The 22,912-nt window shown below is 36.8% G+C and overlaps 4 protein-coding genes across 7 annotated transcripts; 2 read left to right on the plus strand and 2 right to left on the minus strand.

Annotated features, from left to right (window-relative positions):
* Nucleotides 1-2,408: 2,408 nt before the first annotated feature.
* LOC121980632 (O-glucosyltransferase rumi-like) lies at nucleotides 2,409-5,711 on the minus strand. Its single transcript, XM_042532745.1, has 6 exons — nucleotides 5,393-5,711; nucleotides 3,829-4,541; nucleotides 3,529-3,721; nucleotides 3,317-3,381; nucleotides 3,028-3,238; nucleotides 2,409-2,955 (listed from the first exon to the last, which is right to left on the minus strand). The coding sequence occupies exons 1-6, from the start codon at nucleotides 5,564-5,566 to the stop codon at nucleotides 2,593-2,595; spliced, it is 1,719 nt and encodes a 572-aa protein (XP_042388679.1). The 5' UTR covers nucleotides 5,567-5,711; the 3' UTR covers nucleotides 2,409-2,592.
* A 1,462-nt stretch (nucleotides 5,712-7,173) lies between these two features.
* Nucleotides 7,174-10,342, plus strand: LOC121980633 (transcription factor SRM1-like). 4 transcript variants are annotated; one of them, XM_042532748.1, is made up of 3 exons: nucleotides 7,174-7,640; nucleotides 7,731-8,100; nucleotides 9,793-10,342. In XM_042532748.1, the coding sequence occupies exons 2-3, from the start codon at nucleotides 7,751-7,753 to the stop codon at nucleotides 10,247-10,249; spliced, it is 807 nt and encodes a 268-aa protein (XP_042388682.1). In that variant the 5' UTR covers nucleotides 7,174-7,640; nucleotides 7,731-7,750; the 3' UTR covers nucleotides 10,250-10,342. The 4 variants fall into 4 exon arrangements, with proteins under 4 accessions (XP_042388682.1, XP_042388683.1, XP_042388681.1 ...); XM_042532749.1 differs by having other exon boundaries at nucleotides 7,175-7,465; nucleotides 7,677-8,100; XM_042532747.1 differs by having other exon boundaries at nucleotides 7,175-7,368; nucleotides 7,677-8,100.
* A 1,345-nt stretch (nucleotides 10,343-11,687) lies between these two features.
* On the plus strand, nucleotides 11,688-13,319 carry LOC121980635 (pentatricopeptide repeat-containing protein At1g61870, mitochondrial-like). Its single transcript, XM_042532750.1, has one exon. It carries the CDS (start codon nucleotides 11,723-11,725, stop codon nucleotides 13,094-13,096), a length of 1,374 nt encoding a protein of 457 aa, XP_042388684.1. The 5' UTR covers nucleotides 11,688-11,722; the 3' UTR covers nucleotides 13,097-13,319.
* Nucleotides 13,320-14,120: 801 nt separating this feature from the next.
* On the minus strand, nucleotides 14,121-14,561 carry LOC121982915 (mediator of RNA polymerase II transcription subunit 32-like). Its single transcript, XM_042535921.1, has one exon. It carries the CDS (start codon nucleotides 14,516-14,518, stop codon nucleotides 14,249-14,251), a length of 270 nt encoding a protein of 89 aa, XP_042391855.1. The 5' UTR covers nucleotides 14,519-14,561; the 3' UTR covers nucleotides 14,121-14,248.
* Nucleotides 14,562-22,912: the final 8,351 nt, after the last annotated feature.

The raw sequence follows: 22,912 nt of genomic DNA on the forward strand, positions 1-22,912 counted from the left end.
CCATTTCTTACTTTTATTCCCTTAAACCAAACACCCCCTTATTGTTTTCCTTATTTATGTAATTTTCTATTTTCACTTGTAATGGTATGCCATCATTAATAATATGTGTGAATTCTATCGTCAATATGGTATCAGAGCGTTAAGCTTAACATCAATCTTTTTTAAATTTTTTTCTTTCTTTTTCTCCTCTCTTCCGCGTTTCCTTTTCTCACGGTTCAAAAAAAAAAACCTTAGCTTTCTTCTCCTTTTTCTGCCGCTGACACCAATAGGATTCACCGCTATCGCGTCTTTTCTACTATTCACCTATTGCTGCGGCTAGAGGAGGTGTCGTTGTCCAAAGGCTGACAGCCCACCATCGGCCTTATCGTCATCAAAAAAAAAAAAGTTCTTGATGCCCCTCCGCCGCTAACGTCCTTGTATCACCAACCCCCTTTCCCTACAAATTTAGCGACTCCATCGCTTCCTTCGCTTTCTCCTTCACGGATTCAAGTCCATCCTGTGACACCTTCTTCATCGGTGTCGCCTTTTCTTGGACTTTCTGTCCGGTAGCTTCTGTGATCTCTTTAGCTTTCTTAGAATCTTCTTTCTCCCCTGTTTTCCTTTCTTATGTTTTTTTGTCCTAAAAAAATTCTCTTTTTTGACTTCTTCTTTTCCACCGTATAATAATTTTGTTTTCTTCTTTCAAAAAGTCCATTAATGGCGAGGTTCAATTCCTCCTCTTTTCTTTTTCTCTTCTTGTTTTTTCTCATATCAAGAGCAATATTATTATTTTTTTCTTAAGTTTAAAGATATCAAATTTCATCCTTCTCTTCCTCCTCTCCTTTATTTGTTTGTTTTTTTAAGCAGCAGTCACATTATAGCGGTCTTTCCTTCATGTTTTAGCCATCTTCTAATAGGCCAAATAGCAAGTTTTCTACATCTACTCCAACATATGCAGCCACCAAAATGCAGTCTTCTAAATCTGTTGTTCTTATTCCGATGACAAGTCATATTTCAGCCTTCAAACAACAACACCTCGTCTCCTTCTAGTTGTTGTCTTCTTTCATCAAAGGCAAAGTTCAACAAATCGTCGTTTCGTTGATCACACTGGTGGATTTTGCTCTAAAAAAATACTCATTGGTCGCCTTCTACAATGGTTGTCGCTGACGACATCACTCGCCGGGTATCTCTTACAAATACTCCTGATTCATCTTCCAAACAATGCACAGTTGCATGCTCTTCGATTGAGGTCAAATATCGCATCATTGCCTCTGCGGCATCTGAGATCCAATGGATTAAGTCATTTTTGACATATATGCTTCTTCCGATTACCATGCCTGTTGTGTTTTTCATTGATAATTTGGGCCTCCGAACTGCGTGTTACTTATATTTCTGCTGAGGATCATTTGGTTGATGCACTTACCAAATCGTTTTCTCGACCTCAGCTGTTTGCTATTTGTAACAAGATTGGTGTCATTTCTGGGGCACTATCTTGAGAGGGCGTATTAGGAAATAATTATTATAAGTAAATAGTTATTTATTTCCTAATTATTAGGGAATAATTATTATTAAAAAATAGTTATTTATTTCCTAATTATTAGAGAATAATTATTATATACTTATTGTTTTCTTAATTTATATATTTTCCTATTTTCACTTGTAATGATATTTACATATACCATATGTTATCATTAATAATATGTGTGAATTCTATCGTCAATATTACACATGAGGATATAATATTCTCTCTCTATGATGAATGCATATAGTTTGGCTAAAAAATAAAAATAAAATAAAATTATTTTATAAAAGATAATACAATATTATACCAATGGTATAGCTGTTACAGTAGTTGTAATAGCTAATATACGGTCTCCTCATGGCGGGGTGATGTCGTGCGATGGTTGAGGTATGAAGTGCTGTCACATAAAATCTTAGGGTTAGAATTCAACATGTTCGAACATACTTTCCCTGATATCTTGACCATCTATACTAATGACTAGTAATCATTCATAATTTACCTCATTCTTATTAGCCTAAAAATAGATTGACGAAAGTAAGTGAATTGTGTATTTTTTACCACATGTAATAGCTAATATACTATTATAGCGTAAATCCTCGGTCCCTGTGTAACTCACCCCACCTGTCACATGCTCACTTAGGATATTATAATTTACCTTCCTCGTGATGACCTTGGATCGGGTACGACGAAGGCACTGGGGGCGAGCAATTTCACCTTTGCCACATAATATACTATTATAGCAATTAAGTAACTGCTGTAAAATTTTTAAAGTGATTTTTGACTAAGTTAAATTGATTTTAATAGAGTTTAAATAATTTAGATAAATTGATAAATAATATTTTAATATAATAATATTTATACATAATAATTTTAATTAGAGTGAAATATCATACTGTACCACATTGTAATAGCTATAGGAATACTTTCAGAATAAAAAAAAGATAATGGAGTGTACATTTGATAATTTTTATATATAAAAAAAATACTCATTTGACCGATTCATTAAATGAAACACGCCATTTTTGCCCGTATATTATGAAACTCGACAATTTCCGACATTTCAGTCTAGATCAAGCTCCATGCGTAACTGCCTAGAACTTCCTTCTCCGTTCTGCCCGAGCATTTTGGTGCCAGCTGATCGCTTGCCTGACTGCATCGGCTTTCTTGTCATTCAGCTGTCGGAGTTCTTCTGGAGCGAAAGGCGGAGGTAATTTACATGGCTCCGAAACACCTGTTGATTTCTCCATCGACTCCAACATGAATTTCTTGACATTGTCTTGTGCAGGACAGGCCATGGATTCCAAGCATATCTCAGTGGCTTTCTCTGGCACGGTAGGCTTATATCTTAAAAGTTCGGCATAGTCGGTGAGCACGTGCAACATGTAATCGTAAACATAATCCATCTTCACTTCTTCTTCGAAGAATTTGAAGCTTGCTTTTCCCATAGCTTGTGCCTGTTAATTAATGCCAATGGCGATTAGGAAGCCACATGGATTTGTGCACTAGACATTGTGTTTTGCTCATACCTCCTTATGGTGCTTATTACCCCAGTCAACTGCAAATTTGATAGCTTTACACTTATCGTTCGCTGGTATAGGCCAGTAGTGATGCCCTGGCATGAGACCTCTTTGGAAAAACTCATACCAAGGTGTGTCGATAAACAATGTGGGCGAATCGCATGCCATTACATACTTCTGGCTCACTGACCATGCAAGACCATCTACATAAATTCTGTATCTGTTGACCACAATTGTTCCTAGGTAAGATGTTTGGTTTTCGAGATTGCGTATTCTTATGAAATCAGTAGCAATTTACCTATAGTTGCATTGTTTAGCCAAGTTTGAGCTCTGGTACCCTTGCTCTTCCTCGCGACTCCAATCCTTGGAAGGTAGAAACATGTTTTTCAGAGATGAAAGAGAAACAAGAACCGCACCAAATATCGGTTTCTTTATAGTGCAAGGGATTGCAAAGATTTATAGTTTTACTAGTCGAACTCAAATCTGAAATAAAGCTAATTCAAGCCGTACCTGAGTATAGATTCTACCATTCCAGTCCTGTTCCCTGGTGACATTACACTGTAGAAGCTCCTGCCTATTGGCACCCATAGTTGGATTACCCTTCCAAAAGGCATATGGCTCTCTATCTACCCACTTCATCTCTTCGTTTGCTTGCTTCATCTCCTCCATCAAAGGTGCCCATGGTTGTATATTGGTGTCGGGCCTTCCAATATTGTTGTAACCAGTTAAGCAAAAAACAGCTCAAAAAAGAATGAATGATAACGATAACAAGCAGAGCAACAAAACTACCAGGAGAAATTGAGTCATTACCAACCCCAGAAGGACCAGTCGGGGAAGAGAATATCCGATGTCTGATCATCCTTGCAATAATGAAAGACTGGTGGCAGAGTTGATGGGCTATACTGAGCAGACTTGACAGATGGTTGGTCCATGCAGTTGAACATGAGATCAAGATCAGGTACACGCCCAGGATATCTGTTAATGAGCTGGATGATACCCCAGAGGGTGAACACATTCCTTGCCATTGAATGTCCAAAGTATTCCTCAACATAAACTCGGCCGTCAAGAACCACCAAACGGAAGGTTGCTAAACTCTTAGCACTTTCAATTAATTCCTTTGTTATTCCATCATATTTCCAAGGGCGCAAGTCCTCGTGAATCCACCGAAAGTATTCAGGACAAGTAGGGGATAATTGGGGTGTTTTGAGGGAGAGAGTAGATGCTAGACTAGAAGATCTTTGGCAGACGGGTGCTGCTTCATTTGGACAGTTCAATTTAATAGGGACTGCTTGTGCTTTGGAAGGTTGTGTAGAAGGACTTGATTCTACTTCAGATGGTTCTGTAACAGCAGCAGCAGCAGTAGCAGTAGGAATTGATTGTGCCTCAGATGGTTGTGTTGTAACCGAAGGACTTGATTGTACTTCAGAGGGTTGTGTGATAGTAGTAGTAGGAACTGATTGTGCTTTAGAGTTCCGTTCTATGAGAGATTGTGAATCAACTCCTCGTTCACTCCGACTGAAGCTCTGCAAATTGGATGTCCAAACATGGGAAGAAAATTTAATCTATGTACATACCAATATGTTGTGATCTACCAACGTAACAATAGACAGGCAATGCGAAACTGTAGTAATAGATGCATACAGATACATTGGCACACCTCAAAAACCTTAAAAGAAGTCAATCTATGAAGACAAAATATGTTTAGCTGTGATAACATTTACTGAGAAGTCAGCTAGAATTTTTCATTTATAAGGCAAACTATGATTGTTTTCATTCACTGGATTTTGTTGGAGTTTCTCTTCCTTGTTTACTAAAGGGGTAAAGCAAGAACAACAAAAGCAGCTTGCTTCTGCTGCAATGACTGCAAATTAATGTGAAAAAAGATAGATATGTGATAAAAAATATCGAATGAAATACGGGCATTAATTCATATGAGGTCCATATGAGTATGATGCAGTCTTCTTTTGCAGTTGCTGGTTAAATGGATTCCATAAATGTGATGAGACTATGAGAAGCGAATCAAGTTGATGTAGTTGTTTATTTTGTCTGACAATTAAATGTGTAGTTGAATTGGCATGAAACAATGTACAGAAACAATGACAGTTTCAAGATCTAGCTACAATCGAATAAACAAGGATCCATTCGGTTATCCTTTAACCTATTCCAATCATGTAAACTCACTCTGGTTAAGAAGTTTGAAGCTTTATTGATGGAACTGCAAATTAGGTTAAAATAGGAAAGTGTTTAGGGTTCGTCACTTTCATGCAACTGAAGGATCGAAAAGGGGCATTACAACAGAAACAAGTAATCTGCGAGGGTAATTCCAGAAAACAAAAGCAGCAGATCGAGATCCAACGGAGGGAGAGGAACTCACCGTGCCGCTGGAGTAGAAGTAGACCAGCACAAATAGGGCAACCAAGACGGCGACGATCATCCTGATGGGGAAACGCTTCGGCCCGGGGCTGCCGCTCTTCCCCTTAGTCTCCGACGAAGTGTTTCTCTCCTCGGATCCGTCCCACAACCGCCCTAGCCTCGCCCTCATTGCCATTTTCCGCCCGCGACCGCGTCGGACTCTAGAAGCAGCTAGAGCAGAAGAACAAGAAAGGCGCGGTTTTGCCGCATCCAGGAGGAGCAATCAATTGCGGAAGTGAAATGGTGAATCGAGAGAGAGAAGGGGGAGGAAGTAGGCTGTAACAGCAGCTGATTGACGTCACCACCGCCATGTTCCTCACTGTAGATTTTTATTTTTAGATTTTTAATATTTTTTTAACAACTTTGAATAAGCAAAGATTCAACGACAATTATAAAACCACGTATCAATATTGTCACATATCCAAATAGTAAGTTCAAAATCGCTAAATCACGCACTTAATTTTACTTTTACCCCTCTGTATATTTGATTCATAATTAAAAAATTATTATTCTTAATATAAAATATAAAAATAATATTTTAATAAAAAGAATTAGTAATAAAATTATGCTAAATTTTCTATATCCATCAGTCACTTTTAATCCAATTTTAATCAAAATTAATTGATAAATTAGAAAACTTAAAATTATCTAGAATTAGATTTTATATTTTCATTTAATTCTTTTTATTATATTTATATCTACAAACATTATTTTTATATGTTAAATCGAGAATAATAATTTTCAATCAATTCCAAGTTGATTATCATCATTTTAATGCCCCCGACATTCTTTATCCGTATTATAGTTTCTTGAATCGATTGTACAGTATAACAATTGATGAGAAAGAAAAAATAAAATTAGATATATAATTTGATAATTTTAAAATTTATCTGTGTGATTCCGATATTTGACAACTTTAGCGAGATGGTTCGGCTCAGTGATTTGCCGAAGATTCAAATACAATTCATTTTTGTCCTAAATCTTATATCCAGTATAACAATTGATGAGAAAGAAAAAATAAAATTAGATATATAATTTGATAATTTTAAAATTTATCTGTGTGATTCCGATATTTGACAACTTTAGCGAGATGGTTCGGCTCAGTGATTTGCCGAAGATTCAAATACAATTCATTTTTGTCCTAAATCTTATATCATTTTTTTATAACATTAGAATATCTGTAACGCTGTGAAAAATGTTAATGTATATTTTTATTTTATTTTTTTAATGAATTTGTAACATTCAAAGATTTAAATGCGTTACGGTGTCCTAAAAAATGTCCACATTTAATGTGTGGATGCTCTTGCAATGCATCAATATGATTATAATCTTTTTAATTATAAATATATTTTTAATCTACGTAAAGTCATTCCTTCTTTTATTTTTTTATAATATTCCTATCAAATTAAAAAAAAAAGTTATCATCTGCTAATTTCGTTCTTATAGAAGCTCTTGAAATGAGGACAGATTTTTTGGATTGCTTTTTGCGATCTAAAAGATGATCTTTTAGTATAGATTGATGAAATGAATAATCTCCATTCATAAAATAAATAAACATCATTCATCTCACAAATTACGGACTAAAGATCGGCCCCCACATCAAGGCATCATTTCCTGAATAAAAACAGCCTTGAAACGGAATCACAACGACTTTCCTTTCCCGGATCTTTCAAGATTTTACAATTTTACTGCGGTTAAAATTCCACCCGTTATTTCTTCCCTGGATCGAGCTGGAAAGTCCTTATCCACTGCGCGAGGGAATACAGAAGCGGTTGGTCGCTTGGACCTTTCTTTCCTCCATGGATGGCATGCTCGCATTCATTTCATCGAGGGCGATGTTGAGCAGCTCCGACGCTTGCGCGGCTGGTTTCGATTCAGAAAACAAACGAGTGTTGAATGATCGGAGTAACAATTTGTTGCTCCTGCTCGAGCTAGTAGGTAAAAGTTTCGATTTTTACTGCGAAGTTTGTTCCTCGGATCGATCTCTAGGGCATAAAAGAAATCATTTTTCGCCCCCGTCGCCGTCGTCCACAAGGTTCTCTTTTATTCTTTTCACCCCTACAATTGAATCTATCTGGTCCTTTGTCTGGTTTCTCTAAGTCGCTTTCAATCTCCAAAACCCCAATTTCTCCCCCCTGAGATTGCAGAAAACCTAATTCCGCCTGCGTTTGTTTCCTTCCCAAATACTCCATCCTCGCCGTGTTCCTCAGGTATCTATAAACCCTAACTTTTTTTTTCCCGTTCAGAAAGCCGCCAGATCTAAAACCAGAGCAAAAATCCCACCTTTCTTCTTCATCTAGTTTCCTCCCGATTCAGCTACATGGCGATGGAAGTGGAGGGTTGTGGCTCGTCCTGGACCAGAGACCAGGAAAAAGCATTCGAGAATGCGATAGCAACCCACCCAGAGGGTTGCGGCGAGCGGTGGGAGAAAATCGCAGCTGATGTGCCTGGGAAAACCGTCGAAGATGTGAAGGACCACTATGACCTTCTAGTAGAGGATGTCAATCGCATCCAGTCCGGTAGAGTCCCTCTGCCTTTCTACCCGTCTCCGTCAGATGGTGCTGACCATGCCACTGACGCCGGTGGCGGCGGCGTCGGGCACAGTGGGAAAGTATCTCGGGCAGAACAAGAGCGCAGAAAGGGAATAGCTTGGACTGAAGATGAGCACAGGTTAGCTCACCTCAGTTCCTCCGTTTCGTATACATGTCTTCTTAATTACTTTGTGATGCTTAATAGATCTCCTGTTTATTGGAATCGTCCGAATGACGCCCCTCTTTCATTTATAATCAAAAGAGCGTCTCATCCCGCATCAGTACATTTTTGTTTCCGATACTACTCTTACTTTTGAAGCTGTTGTTGCATCTACGAGTTCGTAGCGCTACACAATTATAACAGCTACGATAAGTAACTGCTACACAATTGTAACAACTAGCTGCTACAACATAGATACTTCAACTCTAATCAACACTAATAACACTGTGTTTTAGCAATCGTGACTGTGACTATAGACACTTCGCCAAAAGTGATAAATATTATATTCTAGCAGCACTTTAACTTTTATCAATACTAATAACACTATGAGATGTAGCAATTACATAACTGTTACAATATGAGCAATTCATCTTTGGTAAACACCGATTAACGTTGGTCGACATTATGTTATAGTAGTTATAAATCGTATCTGATATTTTATTTATGATCAATAGTTCAATACCAATCAACATTGTGTTGTAGTGACTACGGTCTCGTAGTTGCTATAACTGCCCAGTTGTAATAGTTATAAAATCATAGTTATTATAATTGTGTATTTGTTGTGATTTAACTTTGGGAGTTCTCTGGGGAATTTTGAAGGTATTATTTCGAGTAAATAATCTGTCATTTGTAGATTTTCATCATGTAGTATAACTTTTATGTGTGAGTTTAATTTTTCGGAGTAGCGCGGGTTACTTATATCTTGTTCGCTTAACACTTACTGCAAGACAGTGCTATGACACTTAGTTATGGTTTGGTATGAGGTTAGAATTACAAAATTCTTTTTCTGAATGTCGGCAATGTCGATATCGGGTTGATAGTCTGTTATTATTGTGCCGGTACATCGACATTAGGATATTTTGGCTATGCTGAATTGAAACCATGTTATATTTGCGATATATCGAGGCGATACGAGCAGATTGGCACTGTTTGGAACACAAACCAGAGGTCAGATCCTTATTCTATTGATTGTAGAAAGCCTACCGAGCATAAATTTAGAAATCCTACCGAACACAATTCATTCTGTTTCTTATCTATTTAGTTAGTACCAGTGTCCTGTTTCCTCGCTTCCTATATGAGGTGGGGATGGGAAGCTAAATGCCCTTCGGCATTGTCATCTCTGTTGTCTACTTCCATTTGTAAATTGGAAATTATGACTCTATCTAATCATCAGAAGTACTAGCTGAATTCGTATTTGAAACATAAGTTAGTAGTTTTGTCGAGTTTATGTTGCTAGATGTGCTAACCGAACACTTTGTGGAAATTATGAAACTTTCAGATGTTCCATATTGTACTTTTATCGACTTTATGTCGCGAGAAGTGTTAACCAAGCACTTTGCGAGGATGATGAAACTTGCAAATGTTTACATCTTTGAAATTCTACAACTTCTGCATCATGAATCTGCTCCATTATGAGGGGAACTTGTATCGTGGTTCGCTTTGTCGCCTTGCAATTTTGGTTATTTCTATTGCTCGCTCCATATTTGTTCAACTACATCCTGCTAGTAGGCTTCTTATCGATGTCAGATTACTAGTCTGTGGTCTACTGATCTTGTATTGTACAATTGATTGTTTGTAGAATTCTTCACTAATATTTTGAATCTTCTACAGATTGTTTCTCCTCGGACTCGATAAATATGGGAAAGGTGATTGGAGGAGCATTTCCCGCAACTTTGTAATATCAAGAACACCGACCCAAGTCGCAAGCCACGCACAAAAATACTTCATTCGGCTGAACTCAGTGAACAAGGAGCGCCGAAGGACCAGCATTCACGACATTACAAGCATAGACAATGGAGATGTATCAGCAGCTCAAGGGGCAATCACCGGTCATGTTAGTGGGTTGGCTATGAATACACTGAAGCCCATCAAACAATCGTCTCAGCCGTCAGGCACACCTCCGGCCGTGAATGTGTATAGAGCAACCATCGGACAACCTGTTGCCGGCCTTCTCATTCCAGCAGTAGGCACGCCAGTTAACCTCCCCGTTTACGGCTTGCGAGCTCCGGTTTCTGCAAGTGTAGTGTCTGGCGCCCCAATGAACATTCCACCGGCAACACATAGATAGTATCAGCTGAAGGCAGGTTGTTCCTTGTAATGCATCTCGGTAGGTCGATTATTTCAAAATAAAGGGATATACGTCGTTTTCGGTTTTCTAGTACTCTCAAGAGTTCTTAAGTTGCTTAGTTACTGGTTGCTTTTCGTCGGCATCAAAATATAAAACATAGATCGATGTATAATTTGTAGAATCACGATCCTACACAGAATCGATTTAGGGTCAGGATTGGATCGGTCAGGATCGGATCGTAGAATCGTACAATCCTATCAAAAATTCTTAAAATCATATTATATATTATTAATAATTAGAAAAATACTTTAAAAAAATTCATTTACATATAAATAGATAACTAATTTTATATATATATACTATCATTTACATTCAACATTTCATATTACATTATTATTATATGTATAAATTTAAATTAACTAGTAATTTAACTATCATTCATATTTATATTTTCATATTAAAAAAATGAAAGAATATAAAATTTTTATTAAAATAATAATAATAATACATTCAATTTTCATATTAAAAAAATAAAAGAATATAAAATTTCTATTAAAATAATAATAATAACACATTCAATATCAAAAGTATTTTCTTGATTTAAAAGATGATTCAATTTAAAGGCTAATAAAGTATTTGACGTACATAACAAATCCTTTGATTCAAATATAAACGTCGGAAATAATCTTTTAAAGATTAGTTGATGTCACACAATATTAGATAATATGCATCTAAAAATTCATCATTTTTAGGTAAAGAAATGACAAAATATTATTGATAAAAAACTAACTCAAAAATAAATAAACATATATTTAAATAATTTAAAATTCTAACAAGAAGAAAAAAAAGATAATGAAAATAGATTAAATCTTCTGGGTATCTAAAAATAATTTAAATGATATTTTTTAGTTTTGAAATAGGATAGTTAATGATAAACTTTAAAATTTATTAAAATCTCTGAACAAGTTTTGATTTGATATATTATAGGTCCCGTAATTCAATCTCAGTTAAAAGTTATGATCTCTCAAAATTTTAATTGATCCTATTCCGATCCTGTTATGATTCTATTTCGATTCTACCGATCCTGTTGCCGTAATCCTATTATAAAATTCGATGCTACTTGATCCTGAATCGATTTTAAATTTTCAAATCGAAAAATCCTACGATCCGAATCATGATCCAAAGCTTATAACCCTGGTATTCTCGATACTTGTGCGATGAACCTCTCCTCTATCGCGTAACCCAAGTATTTTACACTCACAACAGTTACATTCTTGATGAGGAGATTGATAAAGGGTAAAGTTTTAGGGTTTAGGTCACAAAAACTCTGATTTAGCCGGAGGCCCGGAAGTGACAAGTGAGTCAGGTGACCTAAGTAAATTACCAAAAACACCTTGCAGTGCAGTGTACAGTGTGTACTCAGGGAGGAATAAAAATCTGTAGCCCTTCAACGTACTCAACCCCACACACGCGATGAGACCCTTCCGTACTGCCCGGGCTGTAGCGGCGCTACGTCGAACCCTAACAAACCCCTTTCTTCGCCGCCAGCTCTCCACTTCCTCCGGCAACGCCGCCTTGTGTTTCACCTCCACTCACGCTGGGAGGCTTTCCCCAGCTCCTCTGGCACCATCGGCCCTATGCCGAACCCTAACGATCCCCTTCCTTCACCTCCAGCTCTCCGCTTTCTCCGTTAAAGCCGCCTCCACCAATACCAAGTCCTCCAACGACGATGACAACGAAGACGGCGATCCCGTTGCCGCTGCAAAGTCCGCCATCCGATCCGAGTCTGACCCCGACCGCCTCGTCTCCCTCTTCGAGTCGTCCGCGCACCACCCCTCCTTCTACAGCGATCGCCAAATCTATAAAATTTCGGTCCATAAGCTCGTTCGCTATGGCCGCCCTGACCTCGTCGAGCGCATCCTCGAGGGCGCCAAGTCCGACGCCAACATCAAAAAGTCGGAGGGCTTCTTGATCCGTCTTATCTCCCTCTACTCCGACGCTGGAATGATCGACCACTCCGTGCGCATTTTCGAGGCCATACCTAGCCTCGGCTGCCAGCGTTCTGAGCGCTCGTTGTGCGCCCTGTTGTTGGCTTTTCTGGAGAATAAGAAGTTTGATCGCATACAGGAAGCCATCGACCGATATGCCAAAGAGTACAGCATCGTCCCAGGCATTGCATCTTACAATGTTCTCCTCAAAGCCCTCTGTTCTAGCTACAAGGTTGACGAGGCGTTTGCATTGCTTGATGAAATGCCTGCAAAAGGGGTCGAGCCTGACATCGTCTGCTATAACACCGTTTTGGACGGATATTTTAAGATGAGAGACGATTCTGGATTCGAAAAAGTTCTCAAGGAGATTGGCAAGAAAAAACTTCGCCAAACTATGAACACCTATAATTGTAGGATTGCAGCACTTTGTGCAAAAGGCAAGAGCTCTCAGGCTGAAGGATTGCTTGCTGTTATGCAATCAGATGGAGTCTATCCAAATACTGTCTGCTTCAATACCTTGATTGGTGGGTTTTGCAAAGAAGGGAATGTAGATTCCGCTATGAAGGTATATGAGAGCATGAAACGTACTGGTGTGTCACCTGATTTTAGCACATATGTTGCTCTACTGAACGGTTTTGTCAAGAAAGGAGAGTTTCAGAAGGCTTTGGGGATTTGCAAGCAGTGTTTGGACTCGAAATGGGCACCTCCATTTGCTATGGTAAAAGATTTGGTTGATGGATTGATGAAGAGTTCACAGCTAGATGAGGCAAAGGACATTATTGCAAGAATGAGGGGGAGGATAACTAAGGGTGATTCTAAAGATGCTTGGAGGAAAATTGAAAAAGGATTTGCCTTATGAAGTGTGTTGAGTTCATTAATGCCCGCGAATAATATCAGATTCATGAAGTTGGTGTAGTGAATAGTGAAGCATCCAAATGATATGGTTGTTACGGGGTTCTTTTGGTTTGGTTGCTGCATTTGTCTTTGGTCCCTGTTGTGATATCAAGAAACTTGAAATATATTGGGGCTGTGTAACTTTTTTGTTTTGTTATTGATCCAATGCTTTAACTTTTGATTATCCAGCTCTTCTGTGCAATTAAACATCTGCTTGCCTTCCTTCCAATAAGGAATACTTTTGTTGCTCTCATCTAATTATTGTTACATGTTATATGACTCATGATGCCAAAACTGTTATACACTCTGGGCACTGCCTAAATAGTTACAAAATTTCAAATGCAACTGCTTGTAGTTTATGTAATTGCAGGTCTTGCCCTTGTAGATTCAATATGCTTCCAGATTTGATATGATTGTGTGGAACAAGATCGCTTCAAGAACACAATCCGCTACAAACTTATCATTTTGCTCATTCTCTCCAGTTTTGTGGCTGCTTTAGTTTGTTTTAGATTCAGCAAGTTTGGCATGTTGTTAATACTGTATACTTAATTATTCAAATCCGTGATGTTTTTTGTGACTTAATGAGTCGATGACTACTTGTTTCCTCTAGATTAGATTGTGCTACCTGTTGCCAAATGTTGTGAAATAGACATCTACTATTGCTAATGGGGTAACACATTTTTGTTTCAACCTATCTGTAGAAATGTTAAATATTTTGTAACTAGTATGATTCTGCAACCTGTTGTCACATGGTTTGCAAAAACATCTAACAGTTCTCAAAATTATTACTTTATTGACTTCAGGCTTGAGTTATGCAAAGGATGTTATGTTGCTTGTTTTGGTTCGATTAGCATTAAGGAATCAATGCCATCTTATTCGGTTCCATCTTTTAGGTTTTGGCGATGTTTTAGTTTATGCTTCTTAAAGTTCTGTATAAGTAAACCAAGTGCATACTTTCAAGGGCATGTTCAGTCTTTAATCTACTTCAAGTAGCTGCTTATATAGAATTTCACTTGCACACTTTATTTGGTACAACCGAGCAGTAGAAGCAGGTGAAGCTCAATCCACCTCGTGAGCCGTCAGCAGTGAGCCTTGTAGGAGATCCACAGTGAGAGAGTTAACTGCTGATGGGCGGCAATGGTGGCATTGCTGATCCTTCCGGTGCCATCCCAGAGGCCACATCCATCACATGCTCGGCCGTGATCCTCCTCCTTGCCAACTCCACCACTTCCTCTGCTTCGTCGCATGCGGCCATGAACAGCTGCCATCTCTGCTTCAATTCCTCAAGTGCTCTACCAGGCTGACCACCGGACTTCTCAACCACCTCCACAGCCGCCGCCACAAGCTCCTCGTACTCCCTGCTCATTACTTCGATGGCGCTGTCCATGGCACAGGTATGGCAAGCCTATTCCTTGATCTATTCTCTTTATAGGCGCAACACATGCAAATGCAAATTTCTCGGCTTAACTTGTGCATTGGAAGAAAAAGTTCACTGATGTCTACTCGAGAGCTGGGTAGCTTGGGTAGGCTCTGCGTTGGTGGAGGCCAGTGAGATTCTTTAGGTAAGGTTGTGAACTTGTGATTGATGTGGCCAAGGATCAAACAGTGGAGCGAAACTGGGAACTGACGATCAATTGATAGTGACTGGTCCAATCCTCCGGTCCAGATTCGTAGTCACTAGCCCTGCTGACTGCCTTCCAAGGGATGTTCGCTCGCTTGCTCGTTGAGTCGTTGATTTCAAGCAACAAACATCACATTAGGTTAAAAGAGTGGCGACGTTAGGAAAGTTAAGCTGTTTTATGGTAGAAAGGATAAGTTCACGAGCATTGCGAGGGCATTGTGAATAATTATAGGTTTATATTATTATTTTGACACTTTGATCAAATAATTTAATGATTTTTTCATTGTCAAATAACAAAAAGAAACTAATATTAGATTTATATTTCCTTTATGGTGGGTGTGGTGCAGTGGTATAGTATTTATAGAAACAAACAAGGGGATCAGAGTTTGAATCTTATGTAGGGACGAATGTTTTGGAGATAGATTTTTAAATATGCGTGAGTTATACTCTGGATTTATTCAGTAGATTGTGGCAAAGGTAAATACGTTCGCCTCAGCACCCCCGTCAATCCGTCCCAAGGTCAATACGGAGGAGATAAATTACGGGCGGTTACTAGCCTTTGGAATAGTGACTAACGCATAAGTGATGTATTTATCTCGGCTTTGTCGAGATTCGAACTTCAAACCTCATTGTGACAACATTTCATGCGCTAGCCACTAGACCCATCTGAGAGGACAAATTATATGGGTAAACTTTTTATAGTGATCGACACCACCGTCGAAACGACCCTTTATCAGAAACCCCCGAAGGGATTTTTGGATGAACGGTACCACTTAATTGATAAAAACCTGTACAAGAAGGGTGCTCTAACCTGGCACCTCAGTCAAATGGTATAACGTCATTACCAGAACACTTCTGGTACAATTGTGAATTTATTCGGTAGATGAATTAGGGGGAAGTGTGTTTAATTTTTCAGATTAGTGTGGGGATTTTAAGTGTGCTATTTTGGTTTCTGGAATCTCTGGCTAAAGTGCAATCCTGTTATTGCTTCTGCATCTTAGTAAAATAACTTATCAGGTTACTTATATCTTGTTTGCTTAAGACTTACTACAAGATAGTGCGATGATACTTAGGATGTATTTGATTTTAGTTATTATGTATAATTTTGATTATGTGATTATCAGATAATTATATAATTAAAATTATAGGAAATAAAATATAACCAAATGTTGTTTGATTCAACCTAGATAATACAATAAAAATTTATTTGTTTAAAAATTTTAATGAATAACTTAGTTTAATATTTTATTGTATTACTCTCAGTTACAAAATCAAACTTACATATTATTTTTTTATATTTTTTTATATTTTTTTAACTTTTTAACACTTTTTTATGTGTTTTTAATGTTTTTTACGTTTTTTTTATTTTTTTACGCTTTTTATGTTTTTTATTTTTAAAATTTTTACATATTTTTATGTCTTTTTCCTTTTTTTTAGTTTATTTTTATTTTTTTTATATTTTTCATGTTTTTCTTTTATTCGAGGATATTTTTGGTAAAAAAGTTCATTAACTCTAGAATCAAGAAAAATCTCAATTTTATGAGGTTTTCCGATTCCGGATTGTATGTCCCTTTTGCTGACGTATTGGGCATAGAATATTACTTGGGAATCATTGATTGCCTAAAGGTGTGTTTGATTCAAGTTATCATATATAATCTTAGTTATGTGATTATCAATTGATCACATAACCAAGGTTATGAGAACATAACCAAATATTGTTTGGTTAAACTTAGATAATACAACAAAAACTTGTTTGTTTAAAGATTTTAATGAATAACCTAATTTAATATTTTATTATATTACACTTAGTTATAAGACCAACCTTATTATTATTATTATTATTATTATTATTATTATTATTATTTAAACTCTACGTTTTTTTTTCTTTTTCACTTTTTCTTTATTTTTATGAGTATTTTTATTTTTTTTTAATTTTTTTTTCCATTTTTTGTTGTTTACATTTTTTATTTTTATATATATTTTATTTTTTTATTTTTAATATATATATTTTTACATTTTTTGACATTTTTAAAATTTTTTTTTAAGATTTTACATTTTTTTTTCTATTTTTATGTTTTTTTCCATGGTTTTATTATTTTTTAATTTTTTTAATGTTTTTTTCTATTTTTTAATTTTTAAAAAAATGTTAATGTTTTTCACAAATTTTTATTTTATTTTTTCTTTTATATATTTTTTTATCTTATTTTTCTCTTATTCGAAGGTATTTTGGATAAAAAAAATTTAATTAATTCCAGAATCAAGAAAATCCTTAGTTTTCTGAAGTTTTCCGATTCTGGGTTGCATGTCTCTTACTAACGTGTCGGACATAAAACATTATTCGGAAATCATCGATTATCTAAACCAAATAGAATTTTCATTGATAACCTTGGGGATGAGCATTTGGTTAATTTGGTATTAATTATATATATATAATAAATTTGATTAATTTAGTGTTAATTAAAATAATTAATTTTTAATTTAATTCGATTTTAGTAAAATTTTGATTTAGTCAATATTAAATAGATTTTTAATTAATTCAATTAATTACTCACCCTTATTTAAAATTTTACTTTTGCATCATAAATCTGCTCCATTATTTGCAGAACTTGTACCGTGGTCATCTATTTTCGTCGACTTTCTGGATTTGTTTATCAAGAGGTAAACGAATGGTTTGTTGCTTGTTATATGAGATCACAGGTTCCATAAGGAAAAAAGAAATGCAGCAGGCCTCGATCTTTTTTTTCCCTTCTATCTCAATTAATAGAATATTAGTTATGTCCCAAAGGCTGGTGTGGTGTAGTTTGTGCACACGACCGTACGTCGTTGGGAAACAACAGATGGTTTTCTTTGTCGCCTTGCAATTCTGGTTATTTCTGTTACTCGCTCCATATTCCATCCTAATTAATAGTAGGCTTCTTATCGATATCAGATTACTAGCCTATTGTCTACTGATCTCGTATTTCACAGTTGGTTGTTTGCTTTCCTGCTCTTCTCCTCTTCCTGAATTGCTAACTGTGTCGAATTCTTCACGAACATTTTGAATCTTCAACGTATTGTTCCTCCTTGGACTTGGACTTGGACTTGGACTTGAGATATATATGGGAAGTGCGATTGGAGGAGCATTTTCCGGAACTTTGTAATATCAAGAGACCACCAACACAGGTCGCAAGCCACGAATAGAAAGACTTCATTCGGCTGAATTAGATGAATAAGGAGCGCTGAAGGATCAACGTTCATTTTTTTAGTTACTATCCAGTATCCAAGCCTTGAGTCCGATTAATTTTAGGATGACTGGTTTAGTCCATGAGAATTTTTAACTAGTTATTATGATAAATTAGGGAAGTATATGTGGAGACTTATCTTGACAGTTAGTATTCTCGGATTCATTATCCATAAAGAAGAAAATCGGATCCGTTACCCATAAAGAAGAAAATCAGGTCCGCTATCCATGATAAATAGGGGAAGTATATACGAACCTGCTATGCTTTTATATTTAGTATTTATGTATTTCATTACAATACTGTTTATATACTTCATATACTTTTGCAGATATTGGCTTGACCTTCAGAGTGGAAGACCGAGACAATCCGAACTCTCTCTAACGCTTCGTCTATTTTTCCCTACCTTCTGGGAGCTTTGCAAGCATCATTGACAGGAGATTTTCTGGCATTTTAGTCTCCTCTTCTTGGTCTTTCTTAGAGGTCCAGCGATTCAGTCAACCTAGAAGATAACTTATCACCCCCTTCTCCCTCTGGGGCATGGTGACTTAGTTCATATTCTAGCCACCTCACTAGCAGTCCACTCTTCGTCGCTTCCAGATGGGAGCAATTTTGGCACCGTCTGATAAAACCTCTTCGCTTGATCTGGAACGTGAAGATGGATGACGTTGGAAAACTCTATGCCATCATCATAATCCTGGAGGATTTCAACATACAGAGCACCATCACAGTGTAGGAGCAAGACATTAGAGTTTCTTAAACATCGTTCTTGCTTGACTGTTGTGCTAGAAGCTCACGGATCTTCATCCTAGTAGGATCCTTACTCTCCGGATCTCCGGTCAGCAGATTTATTTTATATTACATTCTCAACCCGACTCTGTGGACTTTGGGAGTTACGAATTGAGTACTACGGTACCATTGCAGTTGCCTGCTCAGTGCGACCATCGTAGCCGTCCGCTCGGCGTGATCGCTGTTGGTTGATACTCGGAATATCGTACCGGTTCCCCTGTACAAAAATTTTGTACAAGTCCTGAATCATTCCTAACAACCTATTGTGTTCTTTAGAAATTAAATTAGGAATCGCAAGCGGAACTTAACATTATTGATAGGGCTGTAAATGAACCAAGCGTTCGTGAACAAGCTTGGTGTTCGGCTTGGTAAGAGCTTGTTTATGTTCGTTCAATATACATAGGATTAATTAAACAAACAAGTTTGAACAGCTTGTTAAGCTAAACAAAAAAGCTTGAACACATATGTGTTCAGCTCGTTAACATTCATGAACAACGTTGGTGAACAATGTTCACGAACCATATTTATTAATAAAACTCTTTTCAATATCCTAAATAAATAATTAAATAAAATAAAATAAATAAATAAATTTAAATTATCAATCTTAATAACCAATCAAACAATTAAAAGTTTCAAACAACCAAACAAGCTTGAGTTGAGAGCTTGATAACATCTAAACGAACCAAGCTCAAGCCAAGCTCAAACCAAGCTCAAGCCAAGCTTGAATTGAGAGCTTGATAACATCTAAACGAACCAAGCTCAAGCTAAGCTTCAAACAAGCTCAAGCTCATAAAAAATAAACCCAGCCAAGCTTGAACACTCATTTCAAAAGCTTGTTCATTTTAAGCTCGGCTCGGCTCGGCTCGGCTCGGTTATCTTATCAAACAAGCTTGAACACCCCAAAGCTCGGCTCGGCTCGGCTCGTTTACAGCCCTAATTATTGATTCCAAATTTAACTTATCTGTTCTTAGAGGTTTAGACTTGGATCGCAAACGATGCTTAACATTATTAATCCAAGTTCACCCATGTTACAAAGTTGATTAAATATTTATTTCTAAAATTAGCTTCCAGGTTAAACATGGTGAGGCACTAGGCCTCCTTGGTTATGGGATCATCCACCACTTCCTTGACAAAGTCTTTTAAAGAAATTCAATATTCAATCTCCTTATAGTAACCCTAGGTTTAACCAATAAGAACAATCGAAACACAAGATCGAAAAAGAAAAAAAAAGAACACAAACTCGAATCACAAATTCGAAACCTAGAATAATATGTCTCTTGTGTTTGGTATTTCAAAATATATACAAAGAAAACTAGTATGATGCGGAATAGAATTACTAGTTATACCTTTCTTTGTAAGCAACAACCTCTTGATCTTCTATCGTATTCCTCTTCTTATCTTGGACGTCGTGTAGGTGACGATCTACCAAAATGAGAATCCACCCAAGCTACCTTCCTCTCCAAGCAAGATTCGGCCACCTCAATAACTCCAAGAAAGGATGAGGTTCGGCCACCACCACCAAGCTCCAAGGGATGCTAGAAACAAAATCTCCTTTCTCTCCTTCTCCAAGCAAAATCCAGCCACCACAAGAGCTCCAAGAGATGATGTGGTTGTTGGTTGGTCCTAGGAAGATCGTACCGGTTCCACTGTACAAAAATTTTGTACAAGTGTCGAACATTTCCTAAACAACCTATTGTGTTCTTTAGAAGTTAAATTAGGAATCGCAAACGGAACTTTACATTATTGATTCCAAATTTAACTTATCTGTTCTTAATGGTTTAGATTTGGATCGCAAGCGGAACTTAACACTATTGATCCAAATCAACCTATGTTATAAATTCAATTAAATATTAATTTTCAAAATTGGCTTCCAGAACTGCATGGCGAGGCACATGACCTTCTTGGGTATGGGAGCATCCACCACCGCCTAGACAAAGCCTTTTAAGGAAAGTTAATATTTAATTTCCTTATATAACTCTAGGTTTAACCAAAAAGAATAATCGAATCACAAATTCGAAAAACAAAAAGAAAACACAAACTCGAATTACAATTCGAAAAACTAGAATCTAATGTCTCTTGTGTTTGGAATTCTTACAAAGAAAAATAACTAACAAGATGCGGAAAACAATTACTAGTTATACCTTTTTCCTTATATGCTAATAACCTCGAGATCTTCTGCCGTATTCCTCGCCTCGTCTTGAACGTCGAGTGGGCGACGATCTTCCAAGATGAACACCACCCAAAAGCTCCTCCTCCTTCTCTAGAATTCGGCCACAACCACCACCAAGGAACAAAAGAGCAAAGGGAAAGGGAAGAGGAGAGATCCGGCCACAAGGGAGAGCACAATCAATGGAATAAGAATAGATGCATACCCTACTTCTCCTCTTCTTCCCCTTTTCTTTGTATCCGGCCACACTAAGCAACCACAAGAGGTGACCGGCCCTAGCATGAAGAAAAGCAAGGGTCGACCCTTAGGAGAAGACTTGAAAAGAAGAGAGAAAAGAATAGAATTCTTACATGAGGCCTCTCCTCCCCTTCTTTTATAATAATTGCCCAAGGCAAATAAGGAAAGACTTTTTACAAATATTAAAATCTTCCTCTTGTTTTTCCTTTTCCCCTTTTATTTTTTCCTTTTCTTTCCTCTTGATTGAATCAATCACCAAATCATAGATTGACTTGATTGGTCGGCCCCTTGCTTGGGCACCAAGCAAGGGTGGCCGGCCCTAAGAGGAAAAGAAAAATAATTTCGTAAAAATTTACAAGCAAAAAAGGAATGCTCTTATAAAATTTTACAAGCTCTCTTTCAATTTCCTAAAGTGGATGTTAAAAAGGAAAGTTTTAAAAAATTAAAACCAAGTTTTAAAATTTAAAACATCTCTTCTAAAATTTCCTTTTTTAACATGGTTATAGAAAATTTCAATTTTAAAACTTCTCTTCCTTTATTTTTTTCTAAAAACCATGAGGATGGTTAAAAAAGGAAAGTTTTAAAACTTTTTAAATTTTCTTTTAAACCATGTGGCCTAATTCAAATAAGGAAAGTTTTATATTTTAAAATCTCTCTTTTAAAACTTGTAGATATCTACAAAGAGAAGATTTTAAAAATTCAAAACACCCCCTTATAATTTGAATATTGTGGCCGGCCCCTTCTTGCTTGGGCACCAAGCAAGGGGCCGGCCCCCATTGAGGAAGAAGTGGCCGACCACATGGCTTGGTCACCAAGCCATGAGTCGACCCTCTCTTGGACACCAAGATGAGCTTTTCCATGAGTGGATTAGAGGCATTAATGAGGCTACAACAGGAACCTAGAGGAGAAATTGATTTTGGCCTTCCGATGAGCTTGAGTATCCCGTGTTCGCCCCGAACACGCAACTCAAGTTTATCAATAATAACTCATTCTACTAGAGAGTTATCATTGCACTACCGCACCAATCCCAAATAATATTATGGGCTCCTTCTTATCATGAGTGTGTTAGTCTCCCTGTGTTTAAGATAACGAATGTCCACTAATTAAGTAAGTTACTAACAACTCAATTAATTAATATCTAAGTCCAAGAGTAGTACCACTCAACCTCATTGTCATGTTGGACTAAGTCCACCTGCAAGGTTTAACATGACAATCCTTATGAGCTCCTCTTGGGGGCATTCTCAACCTAGATAACTAGGACACAGTTTCCTTCTCTAATCAACAACACACACTATAAGCAATATCATTTTCCAACTTATCGGGCCTATTGATTTATCGAGCTAAATCTCACCCTTTGATAAGTTAAAGAAATAAATACTAAATATATGTGCTTGTTATTATATTAGGATTAAGAGCACGCACTTCCATAATAACTAAGGTCTAGTTCTTTTATTAAGTCAGTATAAAAAGAACTTACCTAAAATGATCCTACTCAATACACTTAGAGTGTATTAGTGTAATTTATTAATCAAGATAAACTAATATATAATTACACTACGACTATTCCAATGGTTTATTCCTTTCCATCTTAGTCGTGAGCAACTGTTTATAATTTATAAGGAATTGCTAACATAATCTTCTGTGTGTAACACCACACACTATATTATCTATAATATAAATCAATTGAACAACTACACTTAATATATAAATGTAGATATTGACCAATGTGATTCTTTTATTTCAAATATA

Source organism: Zingiber officinale, chromosome 5A (assembly GCF_018446385.1).
Source record: "Zingiber officinale cultivar Zhangliang chromosome 5A, Zo_v1.1, whole genome shotgun sequence".
Classification (NCBI taxonomy): domain Eukaryota; kingdom Viridiplantae; phylum Streptophyta; class Magnoliopsida; order Zingiberales; family Zingiberaceae; genus Zingiber; species Zingiber officinale.

Excerpts from the sequence above, each read along its gene's own strand:
- LOC121980632 (XM_042532745.1), bottom strand. The coding sequence starts at position 5,566 with ATGGCAATGAGGGCGAGGCTAGGGCGGTTGTGGGACGGATCCGAGGAG. Across the intron at positions 4,542-5,392 it reads ACTTCTACTCCAGCGGCACG|AGCTTCAGTCGGAGTGAACG; the intron begins GTGAGTTCCTCT and ends TCCAATTTGCAG. Across the intron at positions 3,239-3,316 it reads GCTAAACAATGCAACTATAG|ATACAGAATTTATGTAGATG; the intron begins GTAAATTGCTAC and ends TGTGGTCAACAG.
- LOC121980633 (XM_042532748.1), top strand. The coding sequence starts at position 7,751 with ATGGCGATGGAAGTGGAGGGTTGTGGCTCGTCCTGGACCAGAGACCAG. Across the intron at positions 8,101-9,792 it reads TGGACTGAAGATGAGCACAG|ATTGTTTCTCCTCGGACTCG; the intron begins GTTAGCTCACCT and ends AATCTTCTACAG.
- LOC121980635 (XM_042532750.1), top strand. The coding sequence starts at position 11,723 with ATGAGACCCTTCCGTACTGCCCGGGCTGTAGCGGCGCTACGTCGAACC.
- LOC121982915 (XM_042535921.1), bottom strand. The coding sequence starts at position 14,518 with ATGGACAGCGCCATCGAAGTAATGAGCAGGGAGTACGAGGAGCTTGTG.